At 34.5% G+C, this 20,600-nt stretch overlaps 1 protein-coding gene across 4 annotated transcripts; it reads right to left on the reverse strand.

Moving 5' to 3' along the window:
- Positions 1 to 1,865: 1,865 nt before the first annotated feature.
- LOC115697246 (beta-amylase 8) lies at positions 1,866 to 19,460 on the reverse strand. Of its 4 annotated transcripts, none has more exons than XM_030624175.2 (10): positions 18,916 to 19,460; positions 18,483 to 18,710; positions 17,525 to 17,605; positions 17,244 to 17,447; positions 5,225 to 5,419; positions 4,354 to 4,518; positions 3,869 to 4,129; positions 3,115 to 3,327; positions 2,662 to 2,875; positions 1,866 to 2,250 (listed from the first exon to the last, which is right to left on the reverse strand). In XM_030624175.2, the coding sequence occupies exons 1-10, from the start codon at positions 19,336 to 19,338 to the stop codon at positions 2,222 to 2,224; spliced, it is 2,013 nt and encodes a 670-aa protein (XP_030480035.1). In that variant the 5' UTR covers positions 19,339 to 19,460; the 3' UTR covers positions 1,866 to 2,221. The 4 variants fall into 4 exon arrangements, with proteins under 4 accessions (XP_030480035.1, XP_030480034.1, XP_060957861.1 ...); XM_030624174.2 differs by having other exon boundaries at positions 18,483 to 18,713; positions 18,916 to 19,459; XM_061101878.1 differs by having other exon boundaries at positions 1,866 to 2,875.
- Positions 19,461 to 20,600: the final 1,140 nt, after the last annotated feature.

Here is a 20,600-nt window from a genome sequence, read left to right on the forward strand (position 1 = left end):
AAGAATTATGGACAGTAATAGTCTTACCTTCCATTGAAATGGTGAAATCTAGAAGACCAAAAAAAAAAAAGAGGATGGAAGCTGACTGGGAAAATAAACAACAAAACAAATACAACAAATGTAGAGAGCTAGGGCACAACAAGAGAACATACAGGAGAAGACATCAAAAGTGAAAAGAAGCAGAACAACTAAAAAACAACACTGAAACAATAGAGGAAAACTGAACATATATTGGAGCATATAATACTGAATAAAATAACTTACATACAAATTTCATTATTTTCCTATTACTATTAAAAATAGAGCAGTACAATAATATTTGGAAAATATGATAAGAAAAATAAAAGAAAACAACATTAAAACAACCTTAAAATAATAATAAAACAATGCCAAAATAAACCAGTAACAGAAAATGGTAAGTTGGAGAAAGATGGTGGCCTTAGAAGTACGGTAGAGATGGAGTCAACGCTTTGAGACCAAAGAGACTGAATGACATGAACTTAGTGGGAGTTTCTAAAAGATTTCTACAAGAAGTTCATCATAGAGCAAGCTCTCCATCTCTCTCTCACACACACAACCACACTCTCATCTTTCTCATTCTTCTTTTTCTTCCTCCTTCACATGCTGTTTTTATTTAGTTACCTACTACAAAAGGAGAGACTTAACTTTTATTTGGGTAATGTTATAGATTTGGAAAAAAAAAAAAAGAAGGTGAATAGTAGAGAGAGAGCTCAAATACAATGAAAAATAAATAATAAAAGCTATTATACCTTAAAAAGAAAAAAAAGATAACGTGTAAAAACTAGAGGAAGATGTATATTAAGCTCTTCATGATTAGTTTTTTTTAAAAAAAAAAAAAAAATTCACAAAATGACAACACCATCACATCAAAACTTTTTCACTATTTAATACAATAAAAGCTTTCATAATTAGTTTTTTTTAAAAAAATATATGTATAGTCAATTTTCCCATCAACCTTTATTAATTTTTTTTTTTTAAAAAAAAACACATATCTTCAAGTGACAAAAAGTATAAAAGAGAAAAAACTTTATACTAATTCAGTATACAATATGTAGATTATACAGTAAAAAAGAAAATATATGCGTATAACAGTAAAAAAAAAAACTTTTATATTAAAAAAAAAAAAAAAGTACCCTGTGTAAATATCTCTTAAAAAATCGATCTAATCCAATTAGTAATTTGATCAGATAGATTAGATTGAATTTTGAAGTCTAATTAAAATTGGATCGAATGATGCTTTTTCAAATTCAATTACTAATTGAATTGGATCAAATAAATAAAAAAATATTAAATTAGATCAAATATTCAACATTACTTTTAAATGCAACTAAATATTAAAATTAAATAAAAATTATTTTCTTTTCATCAAGAATTTGTGCTGAAAGATTTAATATAGGTTATTTGTTTTTTTTAATATTTAGTATATATATTTTTGGACAAATTATTGGGTTATCTTTTGATTCAAATGTCTTATATTGGTTTCGAATAATAATTGTGTTACACTTAAATTATATACACTATATATATACAATAATGTATAATTAATCATAACCACACAACTAACACAATTAAAAATAATAAAATCCTCAAATATAATTATCTATAGTAAAAATAAAATATACATCACTGTAGTTAAGCAAAAATAAATAAATAATATATACATGACTGTGTGAAAATTGAGTGCAATTTTCGTCTGTAGCATTACTCATCTTATAATGCAAATTGTACCAATTTTTGCTAAAGGTGCTCGTTATTCAAAGTTTATAGAACTTAATTTGGAATTTTTCAGACATCTCTTCTTTCTCAGGTTGATGGTAATTTAATAAAATCTCAACTAAATAAAATTACTAAATAACACTATTTTTACTTCATATTTGGAATTTTTCCACAAGAAAACGTTTTTCATGATCTATACAGATATAATGAAAGTTCTCATGGTATCTATACCTTCTATATAAATTAGACCACAGAAACTTTCGTCATAAACTTACCAACTCCTCGCATTCCAAAGGAGAGATGGTTTATGACATACAAAGATTAAAGTAGCTTTGACCATAATGATAGGGAAACTATATTCATGAACCCTCCTTTGCAGGCAAAACTCAAATGTCTTCATGTGACTCCATTGAAGGCGATGGGCCGCAAAATCTGCAGTTACCAGTGATAAATGTGTCCTCTCATAAATACAAAATTTCCAATATTATGAAACTAGATCACCAACTATTTCACCTGCAAAAGTTTGAAATGAGCATCAGAAATTATTATTTCAAACATTGCCCCTAGTACTTGTGTCATTGAAGCTTCAAGATACAAAATTCTTGTTGGCGGAATACATGAAACAAGAGTTAACAGCAACAATAGTTAGCATGTTTACTCTACACATTCTTTTTGTCATTCATGTTCATCTGGGTAATGAAGATCCAGAAATTTGCACCTCTTCTCTTATCATCTTTAACCACTTTTATTAATGGGGACTAAAAACCATCCACTCACATATCAAATAAACCAATGTGAGCATGTCAATGTTGTATTGTATTTGTGCCAATATATTTATAGCTATAACGGTATAACCAGTCAAACCTGCATATGAAAAACTATATAATGTATTGTTTGTATAATAAGAAACTAAAGAGGCATTACCATGCATGGACTTGATTAAGTCATCCAACTCCGAAAAGCACATTGTTCCTTGAACTAGAGAAGGCTGCCGATATACAAAGAACGAGAATTGGCGACGATCAGGATCATTTCTTGGTTTTGCCATCTCAACTAATTTCATGTGCCCTTCTCTGTGACAAGTCTCTGTATTTTCTCCAGCTATAGCCAATCCTCGATCCCAAGCAGAATTAAAAACCTAATTACCCAATCCACATTATAATATATTAAGGATTTTGTTTTTAGTGAAACTTCTACTTTTTAACCTCCTACGCATTAACAAATAGATAATCAATATCATGCAAATGAACACACAAAATAAATAAATAAATAAATAAAATAACCCTCCACGATTCAATTAGAATGGAGGCCTACGAATGTCAAGAAAATAACACCTAACATTAGAGGTAAAAAAATATGAGAAATTAGGACCATCACCTGCCAGCACAGACCTTCTGGATCAGCGAAGGCTTCATCAATATCTTGGCTAGACATATGCAAACCGGAGCAAACGAACTTCACTGTCACTGAATATTTCTTCAGAACCTCAAAAACTGGAGAGTATCCATCCTGGTTTGTAGGGTTATAGTATCCCGAAGTTAGCTCCGCTGCATGACTAGGTGTTCTGTACCACCAATAAACTGCAGGAACCTACACAATGGCATCTTTTAATTACTTTCAGTGGCATGTCAGTGATCCTATAAGATCCCTTATTAAAAAATCAAGTTGATCACAAGTGATAGCCAGTTCGGCTTAAAATTCATGTTTGCCTAATTGGAAGTTCCGATTGAAAATCTTATATCAAAGAATTGTTTATAATAATATTAATAATTTTAGACAAGAGATAGACCACCTTACAAGGAACAACATAGTTTTGTAAGGAAATCTGTTGTATCATTGTTGAGGTTGCTAGTTTTACAGATTTCAAAATAACTTTTTAAAAAGGTAGAGTTTGACAACGAACAAGTTTTAAAGAGAAATATAGGCTCTAATTCTATAGAATACTAGTTCCAGGAATCTCCCAAATCAACTGCTACAAAAATATTTAAGTGAATATTCTAACCATGGAGTAATTTGGTTAACTGAATAAAGACATATCTACTGTGCATGACAAGGGATTAATGACATGAACAAACAATTATAGATTGTAGAGAAAACAAGATGCAGGTAAAAATATATCTGACAAGCATACCTTAACAATGATGTTTGTTTCCTCAAATGCAAGGCTGGCAAGAGACAAAACATTGTCTACGTGGTCTATTAACATTTGGCCATACCAATGGAGGAAAAAGCGCCCATAATAGCTATCGTAGTCACCTCTTTCACAAAAGAAGCCAGTTTCATGTGGCCTAGAATTATAATGACCAGCATTATCAGGTCCCCTAGCCCATAATGAATGTCCTCGCAATTTAGCTGCTTTCCGCAGACTTTGTAGTAGGTATTTATCATAACACTGTACACAAAGAATTAACATATATTTTTAATGCACGAATAGCAATACAAGCATACAAAAATCCTATTGTCAACAAACTTTTCAATGTTTCCATGAGATACGTGTACACACATATATATGGTAAGTTCATCTGCAAATGTGATGACTAACGTTCAACAATTGTCTTCTAACAATAAAAAGCATGGGATGAGTGTCATGTACACAAATGGGGTTCTAACAGATACCTGGAACTCACCGACACCGGGATATCTCCATCCCATTCTCTCTGGAAAAGATGGATACTTAAGCTCCCCAGATGCCCCAAGTCCAATTTCTAAAGCACAAATGATGCCCTCAGAAAACAAGTCATCAAACTCAGTTCGAAAGCTTCTCATTAGATCAAAATAAACCTGCAAATAAAATGCCAGTCACTTAGCTAAGATAAACCTACATATGTGTACGATGTATAACCAGGCTCAGTCAATGTTAGAGACGTATACCCAACATACAAATTTCATTCCTTTCCTGATCATGGTTTTATCACCAATCAATAATTAATTTTTAGTGAAATTTATCCTCATTACATAAAAGGTCTGCATACAACTTCACAAAAAATCAAATAAATTCCAGAGAAAGTAGGGAAACTCGACATAAAAAATCAATGTCTCTTAAGCAAAAGAGAAATAGGTACCATAATAAAGCTTGTCAAACTGAGACACAGTGAAATTATTAGGGTGATTCCTCTTATTTTAATTTTCAAAAACAAAACACACTAGGTCCCACATTCATGAAGAGGCAGATGAGAGTTTTCAGGAAAATGATTGTTTAATTTAAGTTGTTTACTTTCCTCATCCATAGAAAAAGAAAGTCCCCGCAAGCACTTCCATGAAAAAATGCATTATGCCCTAATTTTTATTTGTTGGAGAACAGCGTGTACAGAATAAGTTCAATAAGAGATAGATGCAATAACAAAAGAAAAAGTACGAAGGAAAAAGTCTACAATACCTATAATTTGGAGAAAATAGAGAAATGACAATCGTCCAAATGATGTGCAGGAATTTGTCATAGTTTTGCATAATAAATATAAAATCTAATTAAGAAATGATTGTTTAATACCTCAATACCAGTTCTTCCATGCAAAACCCGTTCTTTGTCAATCCCCCATGATAAACACTCAGTATTCCTCCTCCCTTCACGATCAGTGAAGAATATGTCTTGATTTTCCTTTCCAATCTCCAGAACCCACCGAGGAAGAGTGATCATTGTGTCACCAGATTCACTTCCTCCATACTCATGGAATGCCATTACAACCTACAGGGTCGAAACATTAAAAAAAACAAAAAATTAAAAAATTAAAAAAAAACAAATCCAATTGAACATAAGCCCTCTAAGTATTGACATTGCAAGTAATATGAATTCCTCCTACAACCTATCAGAATCTCGATCAGTTGACTGAAGACATTAGTTGATTATGGACAATAGAAAGAGACCCAGAATGAATAATGCTGATTTTCCACATAATCTCGTGGATTCCCCTTCAATCTAATCGAGTGATGAATTGGAGGAACCAAAGGAGACTGTTGAATGGCTCGATTTGATAAATCAAGTTGTACAATCGGGAGATGTTATTTGTACTGATCAAGAATTGGTGGAAGAGAAGTGTGATGAGAAGGAGATTAGAGAGGCGAAACAGAGTTGGGCTGAGGAGATTGAGCTAAATGATTTCCAATTGAATTCACAGCAGCAATGGAAAAAATTCACAGAAGGTAAGAAATCTTTTAGGAAGCAAAATTGACTTAAAACCAATTATGAAAGATGTGAAGAAAATTACTCAGATGGATGTGGAAGAGGTCAAAATCCAAGCTGCAAATTGGAGCTCAGCAGTTGTGTGCATGGTATTGGGAGCAAATCCTTCGTTTTCAGTGTTTGAAGGGTTCATTAAACACACATGGGGGACATTAGGGATAGTGCAGATTGTTCGAATGAATGGTAGATATACAATTGTAAAATTCAATGATGATGTTACTCGCAATTTGAATCTAGAGGAGGGAATTCTGCAATTCGATCGAAAATCTATAATAGTTAGACCTTGGACAACTGATCTTACAACTTTATGTCTTATTAAATCGGTCCATTTATGGATCCAATTACAGGACTTAGGTATACACTATTGGGGAAATAGTTGCCTTAGTGTTGTGGTTAGCACGATTGGTAAGCCAATTATGGCTGACAAGGTGACAAGAGAGAGATCAATGGTGAAGTTTACTCGGGTTCTTGTGGAGATGGACATTACAGAAGAACCACCACAGATCACCGACTACTTAAACGAGCATGACCAACTTGTTGAGCAAAGGGTTGAGTATGAGTGGTTGCCTCTAAAATGTAAATCCTGTAATGGTTATGGCCACATTGTGGCAGATTGTAGTGTTAGAATATTAGCTGAATATTAGTTGTAAAAATTAAGGTAAATTATATTTACTAGTTTCCTATTTGTATTTAGTAGTTTTTTATTTAATCTTCTAGCTTTGTATATAAACATATACTAATCTATAGAATACAATATACAATTTATTCACCATTTTCTACATGGTATCAGAGTCAAACTAAAAACTTCCGTTGTCACCCTTTTATCTTCTATTTGGGACCTTTCGGCCAATGTGTGCCAGTTTTAAGTGTTGGAATTTTTGACCAGTTTCAAAATCCACAAATTTCTCGACGTGTACACCCATAAATATCCCGATAATTGACTTTGTGGGATTCTTTCAATTGTCAAGTCCGACCCTTTGGTCTCTTAAAAGTCGTTCGTTATACCCACACTTTTCAAGCCCAAACGTAAGGAGGGTGTATTAGAATTAGTCCTACATTGCTAATGTGTGAAAATAAAATACCATATAAGATGAATGGACTCTACTCCTCCCATTGTCAATTGGTTTTGAGATGGAACCTCATGCACCTTATCCATATACCTTACCAAATTCTAATATGGTATCTACAATATAGTAAGTTGCCTTCGTTAGATTGTGAATCATGTCAGTTTGCTAAACATCATCGCCTTAGTTCAAGTCCTAAATTCAATAAACGTGCTAGTGTTCCTTTTGAATTAGTCCATTCTAATGTTTGAGGTCCTTCTCCCATCTTGTCTAAACCTAATTTTCGTTATTTTGTTACTTTTGTGGATGATTATTCTCGTGTCACTTGCTTGTTTTTGGTGAAGAATCGTTCAGAATTGTTCTCTATTTTTTATGCCATTTGTGCTGAAATTCAAAATCAATTTAATGTGTCTATTCGTACTTTGAGAAGTGATAATGCAAAAGAGTACAATCTAGTGTATTTTAATCTTATATGGCTCAAAACGGCATGCTCCATGAAACTTCTTGTGTTGATACTCCATCTCAAAATAGTGTAGCAGAACGAAAAAAAATAGACATCTCCTTGAAACAGCTAGAGCTCTCGTATTTCAAACGCATGTTCCTAAATCATTTTGGGCTGATGCGGTTTCTACTGCATGTTTTTGATTAACCACATGCTGTCTTCTGTTTTTCATGGTGAAATCCTTTATAAAATTCTTTTTCCCAATAAACCATTATTTCCTATTGAGCCAAGAATTTTTAGTACCACTTGCTTTGTTCGTGATGTTTGTCCACAGGTAATTACATTAGATCCCAAGTTTGAAGTGTGAATTTCTTGGTTATTCTTGTCTTCAAAAAGGGTATGTGTTATTGTCCCAATCTTAACAAATATTTTGTTTTTATCGATGTAATTTCTATGGAAAATACACCTTATTTTTTGTCTTCACTCGCTCCTACTTGTTAGGGGAGGATGATGATTTATTGATATGTTCTGTCACATCCTCTGCACCTGATACATATTTTGTTGAGTCTCTTGTTCCTTCACCTACTTCGGTCATGGCTCCCATAATGCCTACACCTCCACCACCTCCGCCACTTCTTAGGCCTCCTATAGTGTACACCAGGCGTCCACTTCTCGTTTCATGTCCTGCACCTGCATCTTCGTCATCAGATTCACAACTCAAAGATGATCTTCCCATTGCACTACGTAAAGGTAAACGCCAATGTACATATCCTATTTCTTCTTTTGTTTCTTATAATCATCTCTCCTGTTCTTCTTACTTTTTTTTATTGATTCTCTTTATTCTATCACTATTCTTAAAATTGTTCGTAAAGCAATGTCACATCCTACTTGGGTTGCTGCAATGATAGAAGAGATGAATGCCTTAGTTGCAAATGGTACTTACGGCTTGGTTACTTTACCTTCAGGAAAATGGGCTATAGGGTGCAAATGGGTATTTACGGTTAAATTCAATCAAGATGGAACAATTGTTCGCTTAAAGGCCTGCTTTGTTGCCAAGGGTTATACTCAAACCTATAAAGTGGACTATTGTGATATTTTTTCTCATGTTACTAAATTCACATTTGTTCGACTGTTCAGTTCCATGGCAGCTACTCATCATTGGCTTTTGCATTAACTTGATATTAAAAAAAAATTTCTTCCTAGAGATCTTGGGTAAGAAGTATATATGGAGCAACCTTTTGGATTTATTGCTTAGGAAGAGTCAAGACGAGTTTGTCGTCTTCGCAAATCTTTACATAAATTGAAACAAAGTCCTCGTGCTTAATTCGATAAATTTGGTTAGGCTGTTGAGAAATTTAGTTTATTGAAAAGTAAGTCAGATCATTCTATGTTCTATAAAAGATCAACTATTGATATCATTTTGTTAGAGGTGTCTGTTGATGATATCGCTATTACTAGAAATGATACCGAAAGCATCTCACCCCCTAAATCTTTCATTCATACCTAGTTTCATCCCTTAAATCTTTGTTAGTGGTGTCTGTTGATGACATTGTTATTACAAGAAATGATACCAAAGGCATCTCATCTCTTAAATCTTTCATTCATACCCATTTTCATTCATTCATACCGAGATCATTCTATGTTCTATAAAAGATCAACTGTTGGTATCATTTTGTTAGTGGTGTCTGTTGATGACATCGTTATTACTAGAAATGATACCAAAGGCATCTCATCCCTTAAATCTTTCATTCATACCCCGTTTCATACGAAAAATTTATGGGTGCTCAAATATTTCTTAAGTGTTGATGTTACTGTAAACAAGGATTTTTCTGTCTCAAAGTATGTACTTAGTTTGTTAACTGAGACAGGAAAATTGGAAGCAAAACCTTGTAATTAAGGATGTTCATCAAATGGCCCACACTGCACAAACTACCGGCACCACACCACACTACACTACACAAAAAATGCAGTTTGAAATTTTTTGCGATGCGAATGCAATTTGCATTTTCGCCAAACCGCACGTGTGTAACGTGAGAGCCAAAATGGCACGTTACAAGCTAGGTGATGCCCACAAGTTGGCTAACTGGTGATCAAGGGGTGGCGCATGTTGGTGTGCATGGTGGTGGCATGCAAATGCTTAGTTTGTATAGTAGTGTCATTTTCACAAAAATCTTCAATATTGTCCGGAACGGGACGAGACTTAGTATTAGCCATTTATTTGGGTCTATGAATACAATGGCGCAATCGAATATGAGAAACCCTGTAATTTGGTATATGGTGATGACCATATGTCTACAAAGTAAAAATTATATACGTTCCTGGTAGAAGGCTAAAAACTTAGAATGTTCTTTAAGAGGGGAGTACTTGATGTCAGCTCTCCACCACCCCCTGGCACCTTGGTGCTAAGTGAGCTACTACTAGTCAGTGGGACTAGTAGGGCGGGCATATGAGAACCATGAGGGGACTCATGTCTCCATGAGTTGGAATACTCATGGACACTATCGAGCCGACGGGCTAGTGCATCTAAGAATGCTGCTAGAGGTTAGCAAGAACGTTTCCATTGGCTTGCCGGTATGCTGCTTGCACGGGGCGTGGCCTAAACCTCCAAAAGACGTTGTGGTGCTCCTTGGCCACGAATCTCAACACGAGATGACACGGGTAGTCATCCGTGGGCTAGTTTGCATATGCACATGGGACGGATGCATCATGCTGAAAAAAGACAAAGATCTAACGTATGCTACTAGTTTAGTGGCTTGTCTCGAGGGCCTGCCAACATGCGTGGAGGCATGGTGTCTTGAGGATTGGACCATAGACGTATGGAAGTCCTTGGGCGATGAGGTAGATGGTTCAAACAGTATCGAATGAGGCATGATTAGAAGCGTTAGCACGTCAGCTTGGCGTTGGCATCTTGCTACACATGCTACCTTGGTCACGAGTGACTAGGTGAGCGATGGTGTTGGGATTTGCCTTATCATAGTGGGAACCTATAGACAGTGCAAGTATCTTGGCTAGAGAGCCTCGATGCATGGATGCACTAATAGACACTTGAGCATGACTCGGCATGAGTTGTTCGAGAGACGGAAGTGTGCACGAGGCCCGAAAAATAAGTCCATTGTTATTCAGATAGTTGGAAGGCTAGCCTTGGCTTAGAGAAGTCAAGGTGCCGCACGAGTGTTCTGCTGCCTGAAAAGGTGAGCCCGTGACAGTTAGTATTAGAGTCAAGTTCATCTCAGTGAAGGTGAACCTGGTTGGCCTATCCTAGAGGGGATGTAGGCATGTGGAAGGATCGAGATAGTCTGTATGCTGGAACAAGATGTCGTTGAGCCAGTTAGTTTCCTAAAGTGGATCAGTAGACCGATATGGAGTTGAGGTTATTTTCTTCATAGAATTACTGGACACCCTAGAGAGGAGATAGTGATGGTTGCTTCGAATTAAGTTTAAAGATGCTAGAAAGACAACTACCACGTGCGATTGTAGAAAGGTGCAACAAAATGTTAGTAACTCGTTGGCGTAGCACAAGGTTTGATTGGGTAGTTCATACTGTATACTTGGTACATTAGGCCGAGTTTTCTTGAGTGACATCGTAAGCCACAAGAGGCGCTTTTGTTGAAAAGGAAACTTGTTGGCATGGGTATGGAAGTATTGTAGGGGTCGTCAGATTCTTGTTAGTCACGATAGTGGTCGAGAGTCGATGACCGAGATGGTTCAAATTGGGATAGGCATAGAATGCTTCAGTTGCTACATATGTGTCAAGAGGGACACACATGGAGACCAGGGGGGCAGATGCCGCAATCGTTATAGGATGATCGTACAGGGAGGCGTTTGCATGTGACTTTTATTTGATCCATATGAGAAGCACAGAGACAGTCGAGTGGGATGTGTTGGCTTGTAAAAGCGCCAATGGGCGTAAGTCACACAAAAGTATCGATAGAGATGCGAAGTTATGGAATGAATTCGTCAGAGAAGCCAACAGGGCTAAGAAGACTGAGCGCAAGTGTAAAGATAGCGCTAGAGTTTGATTGGAGGCCAGAGGGTTATGCCAGTGAGACTTAGTAGTCATGTGAGCCTTCAAAGGTCAACAGGAGTGCTAGAGTTTGCATGAAGGCTAGAGGGTTTCATCATTGGAACTTAGTACAAAGCCTAAGCCATACAATTAAATTTAAGGAACATCCACATATGTTATTCTCATTTTTTACTTTTTCTAACTTCTTATTGTTCATATTATTATTAATATATGTAATATGTAATATATGTATATTGTATTATTTTTAAGTGACCATTTAATATAATAACTTGATTAGTATATATGTTATGATGTTAAAAGTTTAATAAAATGTTTTTTCTTTTTAATTGTTGAAAATTATAAGACTAATCTTTATTATTTCAATGTTTGATATATAGTGTAAACCACACCACACTGCATTTTTGCGGTGTGGTTTTCGCGATTTTAAGGTCTTGCGGTGCGGTTCTAGTTTGAAAAAATTGTAAAAACTGCATATGCGGTTTAGTTTGAAAAAATAGATTAAACCCGCACCACCCGCACTGCGAACACCTCTACTTGTAATGCTCCAATGAATCCAGTTGTGCATGTTACACGTAATGGGAAACTATTTGAAGATCCTAAGAAATATTTTAAAGTACCCAAGTCTTTGATCTCAAACTCTTGAGCAAGTCTCTTTTTCAACTCATCAAGTTCACCACGATCATCTCCAGTTAAAACAATATCATCAACATACACTATTAAGATAGCTACGTTTCCTTCCTTTGAATGTTTTAGAACATGGTGTGATCTACTTGACTCCAAGTATAACCATGGCGCCTCAAAAACTCTACCAAAGTGCTCAAACCAGGCTCTAGGAGATTGCTTAAGCCCATACAAGATTTTTTGAAGTTTGCAAACTTTTCCAAAACCAACACCTTTTTCAAAATCAGATGGAGGACTCATAAACACTCCTTCTAGATCACCATTAAGAAAAGCATTTTTAACATCTAATAGGTATAAAAGCCAACTAGAATTAACAACAAGAGAAAGTAAAACCCGAATGGAATTTATTTTCCCAACAGGAGCAAAAGTTTCTTGATAATCAATTCCCTTTAATCAGATTTACATAAAAGGAATCTGTTAAAGATGGTAAACATCATAAAAAGACTATCGAGGACAATTAGAGTCACAAGTTTTTGGCTGGTCTTAGTGTTAAGTTTGATAAGTGAGGGGAAGAATCATTGACCGCCCACCTCTGCCACCTATTGTTGAAGTCTTCTTGGAGGTTAGAAGAGAAGAGAGTTGAAAGAATGTTATGTTGGGAAAGGTTGTTGGAGCAACTGTTGAAGGATCAACTTTAGCTACTACTATTGGAGGAGGCTACAGTAGATCCACCTAGAATAAATCTGCTGAAAAGCCACGGGTCTGGCGTGATTTTTGCAACAAGCCTCGTCACACATGTGAGACATGCCAGCGCATTCATGGGAAACCGAAAAACTGGAAACCACAAGAGAAATATGGGCATAATGCTATTGCTAATGAGGTTGAAGCTCTCTTTTTTTTTACAAAAAAGCTGATGGTTCATCTTCATGAGCTGCTCAAATCCAATTCACAATCATCAAGTATTTCTGTTGCATCTGTGGCACAAACAGGTATTTAAAAATATGCTCTTCATTCCTTTTTAACTTCTACTCCATGGATAATTGATTCTAGAGCTTCTGACCACATAACAAATTCTTCTAATTCAATTGAATCCTATATCCCATGTTCAGGTAATAAAAAAGTTAGGATAGTCAATGGAACTCTCGCACCTATTGTGGGAAAAGGCCTTGTTAAAATATATGAGGGAATAGATCTTCAATTTGGTCTCCATGTACCACAACTTCATTGTGATCTTCAATAGGAGGTCTTGGGCGATGAGGAAGACTGCTCAGACAGTATCAAATGGGGAATGACTAGAAGCGTTGGCACGTTAGTTTAGTATTGACATCTTGCCACACATGCTACCTTGATTACGAGTGACTAGGTGAGCGACGGTGTTGGGATTTTCTTATTATAGTGGGAATCTAAGGACAGTGCGAGTATCTTGGCTAGAAAGCCTCGATGCATGGATGCACTCATGGATGCTTATGAGCATGACTCGGCGGGAGTTGTTCGAGAGACGGATTTGTGCACGAGGCACACGGTCGTGTGAAAAAGGAGCCCATTGTTACTCAGATAGTTGGAAGGCTGACCTTGGCTTAGAGAAGTCAATGTGCCGCACGGGTGTTCCGCTGCTTGAAAAGGTGAGCCCATGACACTTCGGCGATTGACCCATTGTCCTAGCTGCTCTGGTTTGTTCTCTCCTTTGATTTTATTGCACAGTGAGAACACTGTTTATTTTAATTTGGAGATGGGAAGGCAAAATTCATGTTTTTAATTTTTTGTTTTTTTAATTATTATATTAGTTTTTATGGGTAGATTTAAGGTTTTATTTATTATTATGTTAGTTTTTATGGGTAGATTTAAGATTTTATTAGATTACTGTATGAACATTGACTTGTGACCTATGGAATTCGATGGTGAACTTACGCAAAACTCTTTGATATTATTTAGTATCGGTGAAAAAACTTGTGTATTGTGTGTTTGACCTGTTATGCTTGCTTTTGATATTATTATATGAGTTATGTATCATTCTATTTATTCAATATATATATTGTAATTTTATGTGCATATGTAGACTTAGTTTGATTTGGTTGATATTAAAATAACTAAAACTTGTGTGATTAATTTATTGAGGCAAAATCCTAAATCTTGTTGTGTCGAGATTAAAGCAATTTTCTTTGAATCGTTTGAGCCTAAAAGCTAATCTTAATACATTATCCTTTGTTGTCTTATTTTGAGCCTAATTTTTCCAATTTTTTTCCTTTGTTAAAAACAAAATGCATATTTATTTTTGATTATGAGTCATGAACTTGAATAAATTATCCGTATCCGATTTTGCACCATAAACATAGGTTGTTGTGTACTAAATGAAAAATATGATGTAAGTGAGATGGAAAAAAATTCTGAGAATTATGTTTGAAAAAGATTTATGCGCATAGAGAGTTATAATCCAAGTATATTACGTTAAAAAGATCTCTTGTTATTATTAAAAAAAATAGCTTTAAGGAAAAAAATTCATATTAAGGAATAAAAAATAATAGCAAGAGATAAATTTGATAGGAGTATAACTTTAATTGTGTGAACAAGGAGGTATCGAATGAAAAAAAATATTGTTGGGGGAAAAGGAAATTTATAATAAAGGTTTTGTATTTTGATTAGATTTGTAAGTTTATAATGTGAAACTAACCTAAATGACATTCTTATCCACCATTTACCTAAGTCTAACGTTACATGCCTATAAAGTCCTTTTGATCTACATGACTCTAGGTTACATTAGTGGAGATGAATTGGTTATGCAAGTCTGTGGTTATATTGAATGTTTACATGTATATAAAGTTAGTAGAACTAACATATAAACATTTTTAATAAAAGTGCAATATTGGAATTTAAGTTTAAATGGGTTAAAATTCTAGTCATTTGTTTGAAATGCATATTGAATAATGGAAAGAGAGTTTGGTATTTTGAGATAAATTACATTTGGTCAAAGTTTCTTAATTTTTCATCCAATAATTGACTTGTTAGTTTTCTTTTTAGCTTTTAGTTTTAGTTTTATTCTTTTTCATTGCTTGAAAACAAGCAATAATTTAAGTTTGGGGATGTGATGAGTGCACATTTGTAAACTCATTTTTTAGTCAATTAGTAAATGGATTAGCATTTATTTTTGTATAGATTTGATGTGTTTTCTCTAAGTGTGTAGGTTTGCACTTAAAAGATAATTTTGTGATGCATTGAGATTTTTGAGCTAATTTTTGACAATGTTTTCTTCATTTTTTCGAAGAGCTTATGAAACCCAAAATGATAGAGCTCGTTCCTAGCTTTTCAAAACATGTTAAATCATCTCATTTGGAGTTCGGATGCGAAAGTTATGCATGATTTACAGAGCAAGGTTGAAGCAGTATAATAGCGACAAAAAAATGGCTTGTGGCGCTATAGCGCCGAATCGGGAAAAAATTGAATTTTGCACTAAAACGAAACCTCAAGGAGTATTGCATGGCGCTATAGCACCGTCCTTACAATTCAACATTAATCTTATTTTAAAACGTCATCTTTTTGGGCCTATATAAAAAATAATGTAGTTCGACTTTTGGGACAATTGAAAAATTACAAACAAGCAACTTTGAAATTAGAAAACACATTAACGAGCAAGAGAGAAGAGATTCGAAGCAATTATCATCAACTATCATCATTAGTGTCCTTTTCTTCTTCTACTTTATTCTTTTGTTTAGTTATTTAATTATGAACATGATTATTGTGGTTATTATGTTTATAATTATGAACTAAGTGTTGATGGAACTATTTTAGATTATTCCAATATCTGTTCTTACTATTTGTTTATGCAATTTTTGTATTAATTATCATCTTGTTAATGCTTGATCATCATTAATTAGTATAAAGATTTTAAATTTTGTACTTGACAGGTAATATAAAATTGGACTTAGAATTGCAAGACATAAAAAAAATGTGAGATTGAGAGATTCCACTAATTCAATGAGTTTCATTTAAAGAGAATCATATTGGTTTAGTATTGCTTAATTGATTAACATTGAATAGAGATATCTTGTTGGTTAATTAAGTAAATTCTATCATCACTCGAGAGAGGTTAATAGATTACACTAGGATTTTTGAAACTACAAATGATAATTTAAATTGAGATAATTGGTAAATTGAAATTCATAATTTGAAATAAGAAAATCAATGCTTTAGGTCTTTACTTTCTAATTAAAATCGTTGTTTATTTGTTTACTTTTCAGTTATTTTATTATTTCATTCTTGATCATTATTTACTTTGAATTCTCTAATTAAAGCATAAAACTAAAAAGTATAGTAGTTAGTGAAATTTAACAACCAATCCTTATGGGTTCGACAATCTTTTTAGAATTAAAACTTTGCTATAACAACGTTGTACGCATGAGGTAAAAATTGTGTATCATAGGTCAAATGGTCAATCATGTGTTTACTCTCACAACAATCCCCATCAAATAGTAAGTTTGAGGGTAGCTCGGGTAGCTCAAACGATCAATCCCGTGGTTTACTCTTTCAAAGTCTCATGTTTGAGTCTTTCCTAAGCATTTTTAGACCTGAAATTCGCCTAACCTATTCTAGGAAGCAGAAGCTTAGCTTAGTAATTTTTATCAAGTGTTTCTAAGTTAGTTTCTGTTATTTTTAGGCTTAATTAAATATATTGCTGATATGGTATTTTGTTAATTCAAATGTCCAACTCAGCCTATTGCTATGGGCTGTGCTTTATTTTTAGTTAGGCCTAAGTCTCTCCTAGATACATATCAATAGATATAGATGTTAATTCCTCACTCAGGCATCGGATTAGTTTGTGTAAATTAGTGAAAACTTAGTGGGAGATTTCCAAGTTCTCGAATTCCTGGAGCTGTATTTTTTGTTCTTTTATTAATAAAGATTCAAGAAAACTTTTCTACTCACCTTGTTTGTAACTTTGTATCAGACACCTACTTAACAATTGATATAATTTTCTACTCCTCAAATATTATTGGGTTAGGAAGGTAGCCCCAGTTTTCAAACTTGGGCCCATCAAGTGAATTTGAGGGATTTCTGGGTTTTGAATTTTAAAGCACAATGATTTAAAGCCAAATTACTTGTACATAACTGCAATCCACTAAGATTAACTCTATGAGAATGCTCACATAAACAAAGCATAAGTGTAAAATAATGCTGCAAAATTACCTGCAACTTTAGTTTAAACTCTCGAATTATGTTGAAAAGATCTCGATAACCAGACCAAATGTATTTTTGTGGGCTCCAGCCTTCAATAATACCCCACCAGCATTCAACTACAACCCCGTCAACATTCAGAGACTGCAAATGGCTTAACTCTTGTCTAACACCTTCAGGATCAACCAGCTGACAAAATTGGTTGACGGTGCTAGTCTACCAGAGGGAAGGAAAAAAAAGGTAAATTCCTGCTTAATGAAACTTTTAAAGAAGTAAAAATAACAAACACTTACAGCAAGTATGACATATACAGGAACATATGGCGTGCCTGTAAAATCGTTCCCATTATTTGTAGAGCGAAAATCTTGTATAAGCTGTAAAAGTCAAGCGCTTAATCAGAAGAAGTTTGCAATATAATTTCTTGAAACAAAAAAGGAAAGAGAAAAAAAAGGAAGCAAGAGACTAACAATTTCAAAATGAACATTTATTTGAAGCGAAAAAAGAAAAGGACATTTAGTGATACACACAAACTAAAAGAAAAGTATACATCTCAAAGATAATAAAATGCCTATGACTTGACCATTGTTAAATTGTTATTGAACATCTGTTAGGAGATTAAATAAATTCCAATAGATAATTGGTAGCCCCAGGCTCTACTTGGAAGACTCAGCTACATTTTGTTTTTCTATTGTCAATACATCTATTATCCTGACAGATTTTGATATCAGAATCTATTAATGTCAAGGCATAACCCATGTATGAGAGAACTTAGAGATGATCCAAACAAAGTAAAAAAGAAGAATATGCACTGATTGATTTGGAGTCAATGGACCTATTTGGTATCACTAAAAACCTTAAATAATTTCTAACTTCATTTTAACTAGTAACAGTAGATTATAGGATAATCCGACATAAAGCACAATTACCAAACAGGTGTTGTGGTATCTAATAATGACAATTAGGAAGAGTGGTAAAAAAAAAGTCGTAAAACTTTTGCCCCTAATTCTCTCATTCCATTCTAGAACATTTGTAACATAATTTGTTTCAATAATGTGGTCCACAATCAAAAGAAAGCAACTGAGACATCATTGCAAGCTTAAAAGGGAAAAGATTCAATAACAGGGCTATGGCAGCTTTACTAGCTTATGGTGCACAAATTAACTTTGTTTGTGAAACTAAACTGCTAGTATCTTGCATCGTCATACTACTCATACTATACTATGCATAATGAATATAAAAAGTGAACATTACCTGATCAGCCTCTAAGCATTCAGCTGAATTTATTGGGCTGGTACTAGAGTATTTCTCATTCTTGGTCTCCTTCTCTGCTATTACAACAGAATCAAGAGATGTTGGAGACAAGCTCTCATCAATTCTAAGAGCCGAAGGTGGTTGAGAATCTAATGTTCCTTTCACAGAAGAATTTTTTAAAGAAGTGGTCGAAAGAGGGCTGTCAACTGACCTCATAGGATACGCTAACTGCTTATAATAAAAGTAAATAAATACAAATGCAATTGTCAGTGTATCACCAGAAATTCAAAATTCTATTATAGGAACATATATGAATCAAGCTCAGTCTAATTTAGAAGCCAACAAACTGGGTATAGTATAATATAATTCGCTAGAAAAATGAACACGAAATTGTAAAAGACAAAAAAAAAAAATAATAATAAAGCGTACGGACCAATTGAGATGGAGGAGGAGAGTGTCTGTAAGTGGTGCCATCCGTCTCCACCACCCAACCAGCTTCCCTTGCAAGAGCAGCAAGGACGTCGTTCATGTCGGCACGCGCTGGGAGAGGAAAATTTCCGTACTGACGAAGCCCAGCCAGCATACGGCTGGTGATGGCTCGCCGGTGCCGCTCCCGCAGCTTCGTCCTCTCCTTTTCTTTCTCCCTTTCTCTCTTACCCTTGGCAGGCCCTGAACTAGCAGCGGCAGCAGCAGTGGAAGGAACGGCGCCTGCTGAATTGGTTGCAGCAGCAGCCGCAGCCGCAGTGGCTGCGAACCCCCTGGGACGGCGGGGCTGGGCTTGGGCTTGGGTTTGGGGCTGAAAGTGAGACAAGTAGTCGGAGCTGTGGTCGCTTTGGGGGTCCAGATCGTCATTCATGTTGAATCTCTCCAGAGGCCACACCACTCACCAGCCTCACATCACATTCACTCACTCACTCCTCGAATACCAGCCTACAAGCCTGCCTCTGCCCTGCCCTACTATTTTTTTTATTTCTTCAGCCATAAAGTGTCCGTGCTTTTTAACTAAACATATAACTAATTCTAACACTAGTGTTACAAACCATTTTGGATAATTTGTTTTGCAAAAGTTACAAATTAGATTCTCTATTTTTGTTAAATAGCAAAATAAATCTTGTATTTTTTAACTTTTTTTTAATATAATCAACTTGAAGACAATTCCTAATACAAACAGAAAATATAAACAGATTTGTCATAACACATATAGATTAAATTATTATTAATTTTTATTTTGACAAAAAGTTAGTTCAAGATCTTATTTGTATTATTTTAAAAAATACAATATCCATTTTGTCATTTAGTGGAATAAAAGGTCCAATTAATAACTTTTACAAAACACAAAGTCCTAATTTGTAGGGGTGTTCATCCGATCCAATCCGCACTTTTTTGGTCAAACAACATCCAATCCGCACTAAGTGCGGATTTCATATTTTGGATCCAATCCAATCCGCATAAGAGTTTAAATCCAATCCAATCCAATCCGCAATAGTGCGGATTGGATCGGTTATTTTGGATCAGTTATTTTTTTAATAATAAATTATTTAATATTTCATAGAAAAAAAATCAAAAAAAGACTATTGTTTCTTAATCTCCAATAATAATCTATTTCCATCTCTATTTATATAGAAATCAAACCAATATACATATATATATCAATATATATGTACTTATATTTAGATTTACACTAAAATATATATGTATCTCTTACTAAAATAATTAAGCTAGTATACATATATTTAAATTTATGTGTATGTGGCTATGTGAATAAGAATTATTTTTCTTGTGTTTTTTATTATAAAATAAATGAAATACACCAACTCAATATGTTACTAAAAGAAGTTTGTGTTTTTTTTTTTTTTTTTTGATTAATATATATATTATATATTATAATTTTTTAAAAATATGTATAATTAAGTGCGGATTGGATTGGATCGGTTACTTTTTGAGGTCAAACAACATCCAATCCGCACAAGTGGGGATTTTGGATTTTTCAATCCAATCCAATCCGCACAAATGCGGATATCCGCATTTTGCAGATTGGATTGAATTGGATCGTGCGGATTGGATTGGATCGGATACTTTGTGAACACCCCTACTAATTTGTATTTACCCTTGCTTTTG

The sequence above is a fragment of the Cannabis sativa genome, chromosome 7, assembly GCF_029168945.1.
Source record: "Cannabis sativa cultivar Pink pepper isolate KNU-18-1 chromosome 7, ASM2916894v1, whole genome shotgun sequence".
NCBI classification, from domain to species: Eukaryota; Viridiplantae; Streptophyta; class Magnoliopsida; order Rosales; family Cannabaceae; genus Cannabis; species Cannabis sativa.

Bases quoted from the DNA above. Each gene is read 5' to 3' on its own strand.
- LOC115697246 (XM_061101877.1), bottom strand. From the start codon at position 19,338: ATGAATGACGATCTGGACCCCCAAAGCGACCACAGCTCCGACTACTTG. The intron at 17,606-18,482 runs GTAATGTTCACT...TGACTTTTACAG, and splicing joins AATGCTTAGAGGCTGATCAG to CTTATACAAGATTTTCGCTC. The intron at 2,876-3,114 runs GTGATGGTCCTA...TTGGGTAATTAG, and splicing joins CAGAAGGTCTGTGCTGGCAG to GTTTTTAATTCTGCTTGGGA.